The following is a 16,997-nucleotide window of genomic DNA, read 5'->3' on the forward strand; positions in this document are numbered from 1 at the left end:
GACTTTGAGGGGGAAAGGCGGGGGAGGGGTGGTAGTTGCCTTACAATCTTTTTGGTCACTTAAAAAGGGCCCTGAAAATTTTAATTTCCATTCAAATGAGCCCTCTCCAGATCTTCTAGGACTAGTGGTTTGATACGATTACCCATGGACAACATGGAAAAATAAATAATAGTATAAACACCCATCTGTGATCTTATGCAAAAACTCAAAATGAAAAAAAGTCAAAAATATAAATTTCCACATTTCTCCAGATATGTACTTGAAACCTTTAAAGCAGGATTTTCTGATACGCTAAATCTGGCGGTGGGATTTTCAATAAGATTTCTTGACTTTTGAGGGATGTTTTCCCCTTTTTTCAAAAATCAGCAAAATTGTCTCAGCCTTGAAGTTTATCATTAAGATTAATGAATGTTATATATCTAGAATTTGCACGCAAATTCAATTCTGTTGATGTCTCTTTTATTGTCAAAATCTATTTTTTTAGAGTTCAGTTACAATTGGCCCGAGTCGCTTTTTAATTTCAGTTAATTACCACAAACTATTCGATTCAATACTATTAACTATTTGAAAAGGCGAAAGTTCAAGTTTATGATTCTGAGGAAAAATTGTTTTGTCGTGGGTGCTAGCGAAACATACAGCAATATATTTTCGAGTGGGACCGTTAAGAAGGCCGTTATACAGCAAACCTGGTCTATATGCCACGTAAAAACAAGTTTTTTTATACGTTTTTTATTAACAGCTTATTCAAACACGTTGCCAACAAGGAAGGCCATTTAACTGGGCTAAATAGGGTCTTTGACATTAAAACCGGATTGGTAAAGACGGAATATGAATAGTAATGGTTGACAGGTTTACACACTATCTCGAACTTACTTCAGCTGTGTTTGCCTTTGTCAAGGGCCTGAGAAAGGAACCACTGTACAAATTAGATAAATACAATATGACTAAGGAACTCTCTCCCTGATAATTCCTTCCACGAAAAATCGCCTCCCCCCACATAAAATTGAGCAGCGGATGAGTTGAGGAAAAAACAGTGTGGTGGGTGGCTTGTTTCCTTTTATGTCTTAAAAAAGGCATTAGAACTCTTAATTTGCAATCGAATGAGCCCCCCTCCCTCCCCGAAATTTATACGACCATCTTTTCGGTGTCAAGTTTTTCTGGCAAAAATAAATAAATAGAAATTATTACATTGAACCCTTATGGCTCTTTACTGCAGGTAATGCTATAAGACTGCCTCAAACTACAACATGTGAGTAGAACCTTCGATTTCCCTTCTAATGAATGTCTGGAATTTCCCAGTGGAAATACGGGGGGGTTATCAGGAGGAAAACTTTCCGTGGGGTGAATTTCTTAGGGGAATTTCCTGAGGGAAGGGGAGGTATTTTCCAAGGGGTTGAATTTCCGGTTTAGGGTATTTTTCAGGGGGTATTTTCTGTGGGGTCTTTTCCACGGGGCAGTATTTTAGGGGGGTATTTTTAGGGGGTTTGGAGGTTTTTTCCACTGGGAAAGATATATTTTATGGGGGGGGGGGTAAATGCCTAGACCTATTTTCATAGTTCAAAGAATTACAAAGTTAGCTAACAAAAATGGTGTGCTAATAATTTTTAAGAGCTTGTTATTCGGGTGAGATTACGAAAAAAACTTCAAGCCACAAAACCACATAGCCAACATGGCTTGGTTGTCTTTCAGAATATTTGTAAATAAAAACGACAGAATAGTTTGCTGGCTTAGAAAGACTAGCTCGTAGAAGCCCCTTACAAATGTTTACGGAATAGAAATTTGTTGTTGTGGTTAGCTACTTTATCAGTTTCTGAATATTTCGCTCGAAATTTTCCAAAAAAAGTTTTAGCTCTCTTAGCTTGTAAAAACGGGAATATTATTTAAATTTTTAAATAACAAATTTTGTTATGACGGCAGAAAAATGGCTTATAAGAAAAAAAAATGAAACTAAAAGTAGAGATTACGAAAGACAGGAGAGTGGGCGGTGAGATTGTTGCTGATTTCGATATTACCTATAGCTTTCGAATAATTGTCAAGACTTGGCTATTTCAGAATTTTCATTCACCTGTATTTTGGACCTATTGGTCCAAAACTTTTGTTTACATACGAAGATTACACTTCATTGTGGTATCTTCTCTCTTGTCACTTCAAATGCGACAGTAACTTTTAGTCTCGTATCAAATGAAACCTAACATGACAATCTACTACTTTTGGTTGCATACAAGAACCTCTTAGAAAAAGAAAGAAAAGAAAAAACGAGAACTCGAACAGCACTGAAATGCTAAATTCTGTTTTTCTTTAGTTTTCAAGACAGTTTGCTGTAAACCTACAGCAATGAAGATTTTAATGGTATACTTTTGATTTTGATTCGGTTTCAGGTTTCATGTTTCTAATGTTGAAGTTTCAATCTCCCATCTCCAAAAATGTGGAATTATATAATTTTTTTTTGTAAGAATAAGGACCAAGGATTCGTGTTTCTCTCTCTTATTTTTCCTCAGGGCTGATCACATCGAACCAAGAGTCCTACAATATTGGAAAAGCACTCATTTTAACGTATATTAAAAGTTCTGGTGCCCTCTTACAGTACCAACAAGATTAGATATTATCCTCCCCTCCTACGCCTCACTTTTGCCAAAATCGTCCGAAAATTTCGAGATAGCGATTATGTTCAGTATAGTTGAAAAATATAGTTCAGTAAAGTTGATTATGTTCAGTAAACTTTGTCTTTGGAGATAGCATACCCCCCCCCCCCCCATCCCAGCATTAATTTATAAAATTTGCTAATTTTTTACGTATACAATTTGTTATTTATGAGTAAACAGACATTTTTAGGGGATTTGTGCTTGGGTTAGGTTTACTTGGGTATAATATTACGGGTGGAGGTAAATTTCCAGGGATGAACTTTCCAGTGGAAATTTTACTCTGGGGGGATTAGACAGAATTCATATACGAAACTCTTTATTATGCTAAGGAGAATTTTTCAGGCTCAATTTTCTGCATGAAATCTTATGGAAGGGGTGAGGGGATTTTTAGCAACGATGGAATGGTCTGGAAGGACGTTTATGGGGGGTAGGATGAGTTTTACGTGGGAGGAAATCTCCACTGAGGATTTTTCCGAGAGAGAAGGGAAATTTTCACGGAAGGGCGAGCCAGATTTAACGATTTTTTTTAACAATCAGAAAATAAATTTAAAAAAAAACAAGTTTTTTCAACTAAAAATAAGGAGAAAGATTAAAACTCAAAGCGAACAGAAATTATTCCATATGCGAAGGGGTTGCCCGCCTCCTGAATACCTTGTTTTTTTTATGCTAAAGTTTGACTCTTTGTTCCAGTTTTTTAATAACGACTCCTGAAAAACAAGGACCATTTAATTAGAATAGGAAATTTTCAAACAGTTCGTGGTAACGAACTGTAAGTAAGGAGTGACCCGGCCCAATAGTAACCGAAAATCTAAAAAAACAGAATTTTGATACCAATAAATATATCGAAAGATAAGATAAGATTTTATTCATTATCTTATAGATTTTATTCATATAAATATTACAATATCATTCGACCTAAGTAGCAAAGTATCATCAAACAGTTCGTGGTAACGAACTGTAAGTAAGGAGCGACCCGGCTCAATACTAACCGAAACTCTAAAAAACAGAATTTTGATGCCAATAGATATATTGCAAGAATCGACATATTATGCTGATTTCAGATATATAAGTTTCATCAAGTTAGTTTTCCCCATCAAAGGCTACGGACCTGAGAAAATTTGCCTGATTTTCGAAAAAAGGGGAAAACCCTCTAAAAATTATATAATATTGTCAATCCATCAGCTTCAGCGTATCAGATAACCCTACTGTAGTAGTTGCAACCTCTTATCTGCGAAAATGTGGATTTTGTATTTTTTCCAGAATTATTTGTATTTTTTTATGTGCGTCTATTATTATAATATTGTCCCAGGGGTGATCGTATCGACCCGGTGGTATAAGAATACCAGTAGAGTGCTTATTTGAAAGGATATTAAAATTTCTTGTGCCCTTCTTAATATATCAAAAAGATTGGAGGGCAATTAAGATTGGAGCCCATGCCCCCTTTTCTCAAAATTTCGAGATAGGCATTTTGTTCAACATAATGGAAAGGCCGAATAACTTTAGAAATATCATGACCCCCTCAGCCCCTGGGGAAAGGTTTTTAATTTATAAAATTTGCCCAATGTTTAGATAGAGTATTTTGTCTTTGCCGACTCAATTTTACGCATGGAGGTGTTAAGGGTAATTATCCGGGAAAAATTTTCACCAAGATTCAATATTCTAGAGAATATATCCATGGATAGAAGGAATCTTTAAATGGAGAGGGAGGGGAAGCTTTCCTGACATTATTTTAAAAACGATCAAGGAGCAACATTAAAACTTAAAACGAACAGAAATTATTACGTGTAAGACGGGGTTTCCTTTTCCTCAACACTTCCCTCTTTACGCTAAAGTTTGGATTTTGATCCTAATCTTTAAGAACGACTCCTGAAATACAAGGTTCGTTTCATTGCAACAGTAAGATGCTTTTTTTAAAGTTCTAAAAAAATTTGCGTAAAGAGCAAAGTGCCGAGGAAGAGCAAACCCTCTCATATACGTAATAAGTTTTGTTCGTTTCAAGTTCTAATGTTGATCGTGACTTTCAGTTGAAAATATTTGTTTTTTATATTTAATTTTAAAGCGCAAAGAACTTTAGCGTGAAGGGTAAGGTTACGAAGGGTAAGATTAACCCCTTCATGTTTGGAATAATTTATGTTCATTTTGAGTTTTAGTGTTGATCCTTACCTGAAGTTGAAAAAACTTGTTTTTTTAATTTAATAACTTCGGAACACCAACTTGCAATAGGCTAGTCTCAAACTATGTAAAATTACCGACATTTTGAACGGAGTGGGCATCACCCTTTGTTTGGTAGGATTTAAGTTTTTTGCTGCTTTAACGGCACTATGACGTTTCCCCTAAGTTGCACTGAAGAATTCTTTGCACTGACAAGATTACCTATGGGGGTAATTTCCAGCCAATGCACTGAAATTGAAAACTTATAATCCTCATATAGGGCAAAACAAACAAAAAAGTCAAATATCCTTCGGGTAACGGACCCATTTATTTTTGCATATTTTAAAAGCAAAAATTAATAATAATGATAATAATAATAATAATAATAATAATAATAATAATAATAGTAATAACTTAACTTTATGACTTCATCTTGTCATTTTATAACCCATAAAAACCTGATTTACATTACATAGATACGATTATGCCAACGGTGTACGATTATGCCAAAAAAGTTTTTTTAACTGAAAGTAAGGAGCAACAGTAAAACTTAAAACGAACAGAAATTATTCCGTATATGAAAGGGGCTGTCCCCTCCTCAACATTTCCCTCTTTACCCTAAAGATTTTTATTGTTTAAAAAAATAAAGTTGGGAGACAGAGTCAAACTTTAGCCTAAAGAGCGAGGCGTTGAGGAGGGGACATCCCCTTTGATATACGGAAAAAAATTCTGTTCGTTTTAAGTTTTAATGTTGCTCCTTACTTTACAAGTTAACAAAACTTGTTTTTTTTTATTTAATTTTGGAACGTTTTTGAATTGATGCCGGTTTTGATTTTGGCTCCTCGTACATGAATAATTAAAAAAAATTGCATATCAATTTTACTTTTATTTGGTTAAATGGCTTTCACGAAATTTTATTTAGGAACGTATTTATTAGTAATAAATAAATGTAACTAACGAACTAACTTACGTAACGAACTTCTATATTCATATAGTTTTAATCCGTGTATTAGGGGGTTCACCCCCTAGCCAAAACCTCGCTCTTTATGCTAAAGTTCGAATTTTGTTCAAATTCTTTAAAAATGACCCCTTAATCACAAAGGCCCTTAATTAGAATAAATAGCTCTTATGAAAGTACTAAAAAATCTTTGGCTTAAAAAGTGAGGTATTGACTAGGGGGCGAACCAAACCATATACGTAATAATGTCTGTTCGTTTTAAGTTTTGATGTTGCTCCTTACTTTCAATTGAATTTTTTTTTTTTTATTTAATTTCTGATCGTTTTTTAAATAATGCTGGGAAATCCAGCGCCCTCTTCATAGCAAAATCCCTTCCCCTATGAAAACTTCCTCCATGGAAATATCCTCCCACATAACCCCTGACCCCCACACTACCAGAAAAAAATCCCCCCTGAAAACGTTGTATACTTCCCAATAACCAATACTATATGTAAACATTGGGTAAAGTTCATAACTTTCAACCCTCCCCCCGTGGATTTTGAGGGATAAAGTCATCCTAAAAGACTTATTTATTATATTTTTCGACCATGTTGAACAAAATGGCTATCTCAAAATTTTGATTGGGTGATTTTGGGAAAAAATGAGTGTTGAAGGGGGCCTAGTTGCCCTCCATCTATTTGGCCACTTAAAAAGGGCACTAGAACTTTTGATTTCCGTTCGAATGAGCCCTCCCACGATATTCTGGGACCACTGAGTTGATACGATTACCCCTGGGGGGGGGGGACAAACAAAAAACAAATAAACACGCATCCGTGATCTTTCTTCTGTCAAAAAATACAAAATTCCACATTTTTGCAGATAGGAGTCTTAAACCTCTACTGTGGAGTTTTCGGATAAGCTGAATCTGACGGTGTGATTTTCAGTAAGGTTCTATAGCTTTTAGGGGGTGTTTTCCCCTTTTTTCGAAAATCAGGCAAATTTTCTCAGGCGCGTAACTTTTGATGGGTAAGACTAAACTTGATGAAACTTATATATTTAATATCAGCACTGAAATCTGATTCTTTTGATCTATCTATTGGTATCAAAATTCCGTTTTTTAGAGTTCCAGTTACTATTGATCCGGGTCGCTCCTTACTTACAGTTCGTTACCACGAACTGTTTGAAAACTATTTACCATTACTCATAAAAAAAGGAATTATTTGTCAATCATGTTCGCATTATATTTGTATCATTATGTTGGCCATGTTGTAGTATTGAATATTGATATTTTACAATTGTAAATATTCCTGTATATGCCTTAACATCTTTAGAATGAAATTATTATTAGAGGAAAAAAAAGAAAAAAAAAGTCACCAACCAAAATTGAAAACATTGCATGACTTTATTATAAAACTCTCGTTTTAAACTACCAGACACGGATAGCTATTGTTGCAACAAGGACAGTTTAACCGTTATATTAGGAGAACTCAAGTCATGTGTTAGTTTTATCCTTTCATAACGTGGTGTCAAAAAATAGATATAAAAATTAATGGAAATATGCTGAAACAAAGAGTTCAGATATTTTTTAGTAGAAAATGACAAATGAAGTCATATAAAGATGAAACATGATGAGGACAGTACACCAGCCATTGCTGCATTGGAGCTTCACTGCTATTTTACTTTGGTTTCAGCGATTTTTGGGTGTCCCAAAAATGTCTTACTGTCTTACTGTTAATCTTACTGTCAGAAGCTTCAGCCATTCAAAACGAAAATTTGTATTCAGGATTCCTAATCCTCTGATGGATTTAAACAAAGATTTAGAGTCTTTTTAGAATCTGAGTGAAAAATCAGCAAAACTAAAAGCTGTGGCTTCTCATTCCGGGTGTGACCTATAGAGTAAACATAATGTCGGCTCATAAGTCAGTTATTGGACACCAGAGTCACCTAAAAAACAATTAGTTGGAAGACTGTTGAATATACTACATACAAATAAATTGAAAATCGAACGCACTCGGTCCTGACTCACACCTTGTCTTGCACAAATAAGTATTTTAATTAAGACTAATTTGTGTAACGCAGAAAATGTTTTCTGTACTAATAATGTTTCAATAAGAAATGTTTCAATTTCAAAAGTTTAAAATCTGTAGATTTTAGAATTTTTAGAATGTCTTATATTGACATAATTTAAAATGTTTAAAATCTTTACGTTCAGTAACTCTTCTATTATTCAATGTTTACAATTGAAGATAGCACAGAGTGTTCTGTTTGCGGTCCAACCCATATCTGCAATCCCAAAGCCTCAACTCTCTGCTCATGTAAAGACAATTCTACCGATTGCTTTGACATGCCAATGCCACTTCGTTTCCAACTGCTTGAAGAAACCGATCTAGACGATCTAGAAACCGATGAATTCTTGGCTGCTGATCCGTTGAGCGGTTTTGGAAGGAGCAAAGAACTTGGAAGGGCTTTAAAAGGCAAGTTACTTTAATTTTTAAATATAAACATACGTACGATTCAATATTTTTCTTTTAAATTAGAAGTCACATAATGTTTTATATTCACTTTTTGGAAATTTTTTACTTCAAGAATAACACAAGAAAATACTTTCCAAATCCTCAATATTAAATTGAAAACCCCAAATTGTATTTTTCATTTGGGTTTTTGGTAAGCTTTGCGGAGGCAGACAACCTCGTTTGCACGGAATATCTGCTCTTTACTATAATTTTAAAGTAGACTTACTTTATTTAACTAATCAATAAAATGAGCAAAAATTAAACGTATTATAGGAGTCCTGTAACCGGACCCAATTTTAGACTAAACCTGTTCTTACCTGTAACCTGTTCTGTGTGACCCTGTTTCTTAATAATTTACCGTGATTGATTTTGTTCAAGCGAAAGTTATTTTATCCACTTAACAAATTTTTAGAAGATATTTTTTTTCAGTATTTATTAAGTGGGTTTATTTGTGATACTTATAAATCTCAGCTGTCCAAAATTTAAAATACACTGTCTAAAAAATAAACAATGTATACAATTTATAGGCTAATGTCGAAACCCTTTAAGGTAGGTTGGGTCCTTGTATTAACCCCTCGGCCTTAAACTTTAAAATGAACTAAATAATTGTAATGTGATGTGTAAAAAATTTTAACCTTCATTTTCCTTCCTCTTACCTTCAGAATGAGCAGAAAATTGGGTTTTTTAAATATTGAAATTATTTTTGTATTCTAGGGAACCATTTTTACTCTGTATAAACTACTGGCCGTATCATTGTAAACAGAGTTAACACCCTTATTAGTTTTGTGGTTTTTCTTTAAAATTTGGGTAAAATTTTGCAATCGTTGAGTAAAGAAGAAAAAAGCAACTTTGGAAACGCCACCTCTGACATTTAATTCACAGTTTATATAATTATCCAGTATGATCTTTCCCTATCTCACCCATTATAAAAACCCGGACCGAGGTGCGAGTGCTCCAGAGAACATTTTTGCAGATATAAACATAAGCGGCATTAGATCTTTTCACGGGTAGACAAAGAATAATCACCTATTGAACAAGTACTGACAAAACCACTTCGCCGGCTCAACCAATAAGTGGACAATAAGTGCAGAAATAAGTGGGAGGAGCTTTTTGTTCGCACCGAGAATGAAGAGCCAGAAATCATCTGCGGTAAACTTACTGGTATATTATATAAACTGTGCATTTAATTTGACAAACCAAACCTCTTGCCGCTAAATAAAGCTGAAGATAAATTTCTGTAGAATTTGTGAGTATTCTTTTGGTGTATTGTTACGTAAATTGAACTTTTAAAGGTAATAAAGCCCATGTGTATAAAGCCCATGTGTATAATCACTCGTTACACACAATGGTTTTTATTTAAAGAGTGATTTGCACCTTTCTTCTTCTACAGACCTAAATACTCTTATATAATATTCTAATCTCCAGGATAAGATATTCTAATCTTTCTAAATATTCTATCTCTAGGAGTTTACACCCTCTCTTCAGGGGACACCAGGCAGTTGGTTGAAATTTGAACTGGCCTCCTGCATAAAATGTTAAGTATTATAAATCTATAAAGACGAATAAGCGTTTTTGTTTGTATATATTGGGTGAAAATGCTTCTATATAATGTACTTGAGGAGCAAAATGTGAATTTTAAGTATAAGGGGTGGTAAATTTTGAATCCTCTTTTGCTAATGTCGATTCAGATTTTTCATGTAGGCGTAGTTTAGTTAGTTGGCCACTTAAGGCCACGTAAGAAGGATTTTAATTCTTGAGGGGGTACGGTTTGTTTTCAGGGGGGTTCATTAAAAAGAAAGGCCTTTATATACAAGGCTTTTTATAATAAAGACCTTTTTTTCAGGTTTTCCAAAATATCTGCCCCCGTGTCCACGATATCATCAGAAGCTATGCCAACTTATAAATGGAGATTGTGTCCCAAGTTTAACAAAAGGCTTATCATGTGAGTGCATGGAAAACTATGTCATGTCAAAAACAGGAACTTGCACCCCCATACAGGATATTGAAGATAGCGTTTACAGAGCTCAACTTTTGCTGCGAAACGATGCTCCTTGGTCTGAGGATCTGGCCGACAAAACATCTTACCGTTATTTAAGACTGAAGAGAAATGCCATTAGATTTGTGAGTATTCTTAAGTAAATTCATTCGTATGCGCAATGAATTGTAACTAAAGAGTGATTTGTGCCATAATTAACCAAAGCCCTAAGAAACTAAATTTTATAACAGTAATCAGATTGAAAGAGTGTCATTTTTAGTGAAAGTAAAGAGTCGCATTGAAGCTTAAAACAAGTGGAATCTCTGTTGTGTCTTAGGGGCCACCTCTACTTTTCACGATGAGGTTTGAAATCTTTCTCTGAAACTTCACAAGCAATACTCTGACAAAATAATCATGATAATGGGATAAAACTACTTTTCACAGTACATTACGATTAGAAGGGCTTATTGAGACGTATTTCATTTTAATGAATAACTTTCCAATTCACTGGTTTTGAGAGGGTAAATAAAACACTTAATTACCAACTAACTAAATGTTTTAATTTCAAAATTCATTTTGGTAGCAAATTATAAAACTTCTACATAAAACTTCATTGCAGTTGGATGGGAATAAGACGACCTTAGAAGCTTTAGATTTTGACGGGATTGTGACGGCAATCCTTAGCATGAGCCGGTACTTTGATGACAATACAAAAGCAAATCTTTAGGGTTGCATTTTTACGCTTTCTTATCTCCACTTTTCACCGAGTGAAATTCATGCAGGAGCATTAAACTATGGTTTTTATTTTGATCAAATTCTTCCTTGATTCTTGTTAAACAAAAAAAAGTTTTTTCAACTGAAAGTAAGGAGAAACAGCAAAACTTAAAACAAACTAAAATAATTCTGTATATGAGGTGGGTTGACTCCTCCTCAATACATATATCTTGACACTAAAGTTTTTTTTTTAAAGAACTTTCAGAAAAGGTTCTGATTCTAATTACACGGCCGTTGTGTTTCAGGAATCGTTCGTATAGAATTGAGACAAAAGATTGAATTTTAGCGTAAGGAGCAGGGTATTGAGAAGTGAACTGATTTTCTGATTTTCAATATGTTGTATCGGTTAGAGCAGTATTAGCAATGTTGTATTATTAGTAGTTGTAACAACAGTAGCAGTAACGTTAATATTTGCAGTAGTATGCTCTTATTGGTTTTTGGTGAGTTTAGTATCCCCCTCATGAGCCGTTCCTTGGGCTGAACCAACCTTTTGAAGATCTATAATCATGAATTATATTTTGATCTAGTTCAATTCTCCCCTCAAAATTGCTTCAAATTTTCAATAAAATATCCTTAGGTTTAGTAGTATCTACTACAGAAGCCGTAGTTATAGTAACAATAGTGGTATTAATGGGAGTAGTAGTAACAGTTGCAGTAGCAGTAGTAGTAGCGGGTAAATATTGCCTTTTTCATCATTTGATCATACCCTTCTTCATTCCCTAAAAGTTCCAACTTAATTTCAAGTTGAACAGTCTCGCGCTGTGATTCATAGTGTGCAGTTCTCTGGTACGGAGGGTACATTTTGTTTCCTGATGTCGGAGTATTTTAGTGTTCTGTGAAGTTTTGCTAAAGCGGACTGAGTATTTTATGATTATTAACCAACATAAGTGAGGATAGCATTAACGAAAGATCATTTCGACCGAAGAATGGATGATATACTGGCAATCATATCCGAACTTCAACAGGAGAACAAGTTGCTAAAAATGAAAATAAGTGTCTACGGAAAGATTTGACGAGTTTGAAATTAACTAGTATTCGTATGGACTTATATTCTGGAAGGTCAAATCCAGTTGTTCATGGGCTTTCAAGAGCCTCCACTAGCGAGGATCCCGTAAGTACAGTGATATCATTATTTGCTGATAGATTCTGTGTTCAAGACAGATCAGGCATTGATATTGAAAAATATTATAGAACTACGAAAAAAGGACTTTCTGGGTCTTATCGTACTGCTGGAGCTTCGGGCTCAAACACTAGTTTAGAATTTTGTGAATTTCCCTCGACCTAATGATCGTGAAATAATTATGCAAAACTGCGATAAGAAAAAAAGTCAGTAATAAGCCTGGCCGTGGACTTGCTAACTTGCTGGCCGTGGATATACCGCCGGAACTTGCTAAGTGCCGAAAGGAGCTTTTATCTTTGGGCTTCAAATTGCATAAATGTACTAAGAAGGAAAATTAGCGAAAGCAGAGTTGTGCAAAAAGAGATCAAGGTGTGGCTAGAAGTAAAAAAAAAACAACTCGAAACGCGTCATGGAAAAAGCGCAACGACACTTGTTATGATTTCCTAAATGCCATCTCAAATCCACGAAATCCAGTGATGGAAGTTTTTGACTGATTATAGCGAATTTTTGCTGGTTTTTTTTAATTTGCGTAATTATCGGTTAAAGTCTGCTCTGGTTTTTGATATGGTACCCTGTTTTGTTCGTGGGTTTTTCGAGGTATTATTTTTTGTTTCCATCTGTTTTTATTTTTTGTTTTGCAATATAAGTTCAGTCAGTTTTTTTGTCTTCCTCACACGTTTCTCTTCCTCTCCGGCATGAACCCGGGTACCTCCAGATATATGTAAGTTAGAAGAGTTTTGTCAAATAATGAAGTAAACGGGAGTTATTCAGAGTCTGGTACAGATTTTGCTCGACTAGAAAACGAAATTTTGGATCTCTCACATTTATTTGATGGTGAGATAATTTAGAGGTGAAAATTTTCAGATTTTTCAAGGTAATAAATATCCCAAATCTCTTTACTATTTTGTAGCTTCAGGTATACCAGGATCCTTTATTTCGTCCCATTTTCCTATGATCCAACTAAACTGTCAAAGACTGTGCTCTTCTATGAATGATATTCAGCTTATAAGTGAGGTTGTTCAGCTTAAAATTTTTGGTTTGTTTGAAACGTTCCTAAACCAACAGAAGTCTTCTCTGGTCAATCTTCCGAATTATCATTCAGAGTTCCTTCATCGTAAAGAAAAGTAAAAAAGGAGGGCTAGTGTTTCTAACACTCGTTTCTAAATGATTACCTGATTCCTAATATCGAAGGAGTTTTTGAAGATCTTTTTATTGAATTAAATTTAGCTCCTGACAAAAAGATACTAATTGGTGGGATATACGGCCCTCCTTCTGGATCAATCCCGGAATTTCTTGCCGTTCTGGAAAGTATTTTTTTAGAGAATACACTAATCAGAATATATTGCCTTGTTCTTGATGAGTGATTTTAATATAGATCTTTGTCTTCCGTTAAAAGAAGATACAGTTGATTTTCTTTCAACGATGGCTGCACTCGGATTATAGCCTATCACTCTATTACTATTCCAACGCATGTGATGCTAACGTCTCATACGATAATTGACAATATTTTTGGTTCAAGGTTCCCGAGTTCTGCTTCTGTTTTAGTTTCAGATATGTCTGACCATTACCCCGTTTTGGTATCTTATTCAGTTCCAGAACATGAAATTTTAAGTCACCAGATTAACCAAAATTAGAAATTTCTGAATTTATCGGATGATAATATAAAACTTTTAAAGAGAAAGTTGGTAAAATAGATTGGTCATCATTGTATGAATTAAATAAAAAAAAAACAAGTTTTTTTTTTAACTGAAAGTAAGGAGCGACATTAAAACTTTAAACGAACAGAAATTATTCTGTATATGAAAGGGGCTATCCCCTCCTCAATGCCTTGCTCTTTACGCTAAAGTTTTTTATTGCTTTAAAAAATAAATTTGTGTAACAGAGTCAAACTAGCATAAAGAGCGAGGCGTTGAGGAGGGGGACAGCCCCTTTCATATACGGAATAATTTCTGTTCGTTTTAAGTTTTAATGTCGCTCCTCATTTTCAGTTAAAAAAAGCTTGTTTCTTTTTATTTAATTTCTGAACGTTTTTGAAGCAATACAGCTTTGATTTTGGCTCACCTTACATGAATGATTAAAACGAAATTTGCATGTTAATTTTACTTTTTTGGCTAAATGGCTTTCTCGAATATTTTTTTCTGACGTAACTTAAAAATTAACTTACATGACGAACTTCTATATTCGTATGTTTTTATTACGTGGATTTGGGAGTTGTCCCCCGAGTCAATACCTTTTGTTCGAATCACAAACCCCTGAATCACAAAGGCCGGTTAATTAGAATAGATAGCTCTTTTGAAATTACTAAAAAATACTTTAGCGTAAATAAAGTAATAATTTCTTAATAATTTAATAATTTCGTAATAATTTTTGTTCGTTTTAAGTTTTAATGTTGCATCTTAGTTTCAGGTGAAAGAAATGTTTTTTTTTTATTTCATTTCTGATCGCTTTTTAAATAATGCTGGAAAATCCACGCCCCCTTCATAGAAATGACCCTTCCCCGTAGGAAACATCCTCCATAGAAGGATCCTCCGCCGTTACCCCCTCTTCCAACCCTCCCCCTCCATCGGAAAAAGTCCCTCCTGAAACGTCTGTATACTTCCCATTAACCAGTACTATATGTAAACAATGGGTAAAGTCCATAACTTGCAGGTCTTCCCCCGGGAACTCTGGGGGATGAAGTCATCCTTAAAGATGTATTTATTAGATTTTTGACTATGCTGAAAAAAATGGTTAGGGTTTTTTCCCCATTTTTTCGAAAATAAGGCAAATTTTCTCAGGCACGTTACTTTTGATGAGTAAAACTAAACTTAATGAAACGTATACATTTGAAATCATCATAAAAAGTTGATTCTTTTGATGTATCTATTCGTATCAAAATTCCGATTTTTAGAGTTTCGGTTGCAATTGAGCCGGGTCGCTCCTTAATTACAGGTCTTTACCACAAACTGTTTGATAAAATAATATGGCCACCACTTTCCAGCTGTTTAATTGTATTATTTTTAAAAAAAAATAGAAAAATTCTGTTAGGAGAGTGTAGTCCGCAACTCCGGGAAGTTTTTCTCCCGGCATCCGTGGGTTTCTTAACTATCCTTGATTGTATAAACAAGAAAATGAGAATGTGGAAGGAATATTTCAGTGAACCAACGAAATATTCATTAAAATAATAAAAAAAAAATTTAAACGTATAATTCTAAGAAATGAACAGGAAAAGTATTTTTTAATAGATTTCAGATTTGTGGGAACAATGATAAAAAAAATATGAAGTGTTACAAAATAAGTTTTAAAATTTGGGCCTAAAAGTTCTGATATGCCAAAAAACCTGATCTTAAAGGGTGTAGCTATAGAAAATGAAAGTGAAATTTCAGGGGTCTTAGCATCTTTTTTTAGTGAAGTTAGGAGGGATACGATAGATGAAGTTCCGATCTCTCATCACAGCTAATAAACATTCTCTTCCTCCTCCGTGTTGGGATTCGATGGGGTTCATTCCAGTTTCTGACTTTGATTGAATGAATATACTTAAGAATCTGAAACCTAGTTGTTCATCAGGATATGATGGAAGTAATGCCAAAATTGTAAAGGAAAATGCTCAAGTTGTGGTTCTACCGCTTACTTTTTGTTGAACCTTTCATATGAAACAGGTATTTTTCCTGATAATCTAAAGAAAGCAAGAGCAATTCCTCTTTTCAAATTTTTAGGTCCTTCAGATGTGTAATTATAGGCCGATTCCACTCTTATCAACTTTTTCTAAAATTTTGGAAAAAGCGATACATAAACAACTTGTAAATTCATTGGAATTGAACGGTTTTCTGAATTCGAGACAATTTGGCTTGGATCCTGGTAAAATTCCCGTTGCAATACTTTTGGACATAAAAAAGGCGTTAGTTGTATATCCCATAATATCTCGCTTCGTAAGTTAGACCATATTGGCCATTTTTTTCATGGTTTCAAAGTTATCTAGAAAATAGAGTAATTATAAATGAGAATAATCATACATCTTCGAAAAGATAGAATTTTGAAGTAACTCATGTTTCGATTCGTCGCCCTTTTTCATTTATAATTCCCATTAACGACTTAGAGTCTACTTTTGATCACTCCCCAGTTTGTTGCTGCAATTTGTACCCTCATACTTCAGTGGCTGGCAGGGATGGCTCGCAGGACCTAGGTCTGCGGGTTGAGATCCCACCATTGAAACGACTCCTATGTCACATTACACGTCTCGTGAAAATCTATTATAAATAACCTTCTGTCATTTATACTTATCTACGGAGACAGAGAAAGCTAAAACGGATTACATCATGCGTGCTGAGAACAACTATATTTGTATTCGCCTGTTCTTCAAGGTGGACCACCGTAAGGAGCTAAAACGGATTACATCATATATGCTGAAAACAGCTATGTTTGTATTCGCCTGTTCTTCAAGGTGGACCACCGCTAGACAATCTTGTTTAGGTTAATGGCATCTGTGATGTCGTTTTCATTTGCCAACAATATAAGCAATCTAGTCAAAAATCAACTATAGCAGTTCTCAGCAAATTCTTAATAAACTAGAGCTTGCTAGATATGCTTTTGGCAGCAGCAACTGTAACAGGTGGTTTTGCAGCCAATTTGCAAAGACAATTGGCTTGCTTAAGCTGCCGGTGCCGGCAATTTCATTCGCCTAGGACTTCTCTGAAGCATGTAGCGCCATGGCAAAGCTGAAACAAAACTTCAAGCTCTACTCTAAAAGCAGTAGAATCTGAATGTCTTTCTTGGTTTGGAAAAAGCCGTTGTTGCTAGCTCAGAATTTGAACTGAAACCCTTTTTAAACGAGTTTAAAGTTAGGATCAAAATGGCTGAAAATTGCCAAGGCAAGCTCTGAGTTTATCTCTCATCATTTTAGTCCAAC

At 34.7% G+C, this 16,997-nt stretch overlaps 1 protein-coding gene across 2 annotated transcripts in view; it reads left to right on the forward strand.

Moving 5' to 3' along the window:
• LOC148953599 (uncharacterized) overlaps positions 1-16,997 on the forward strand; it is a 185,728-nt gene that overhangs the window by 58,210 nt on the left and 110,521 nt on the right. For both annotated transcript variants that reach the window (XM_089088603.1, XM_089088602.1), the window contains exons 5-6: positions 7,977-8,204; positions 10,087-10,364. In XM_089088603.1, the coding sequence (XP_088944729.1) occupies positions 7,977-8,204; positions 10,087-10,364 (506 nt within the window). The remainder of the gene's footprint in view (positions 1-7,976; positions 8,205-10,086; positions 10,365-16,997) is intronic.

This window comes from Artemia sp. Qi Xiang Cuo, chromosome 4 (assembly GCF_049724085.1).
Source record: "Artemia sp. Qi Xiang Cuo chromosome 4, ASM4972408v1, whole genome shotgun sequence".
NCBI lineage: Eukaryota > Metazoa > Arthropoda > Branchiopoda > Anostraca > Artemiidae > Artemia > Artemia sp. Qi Xiang Cuo.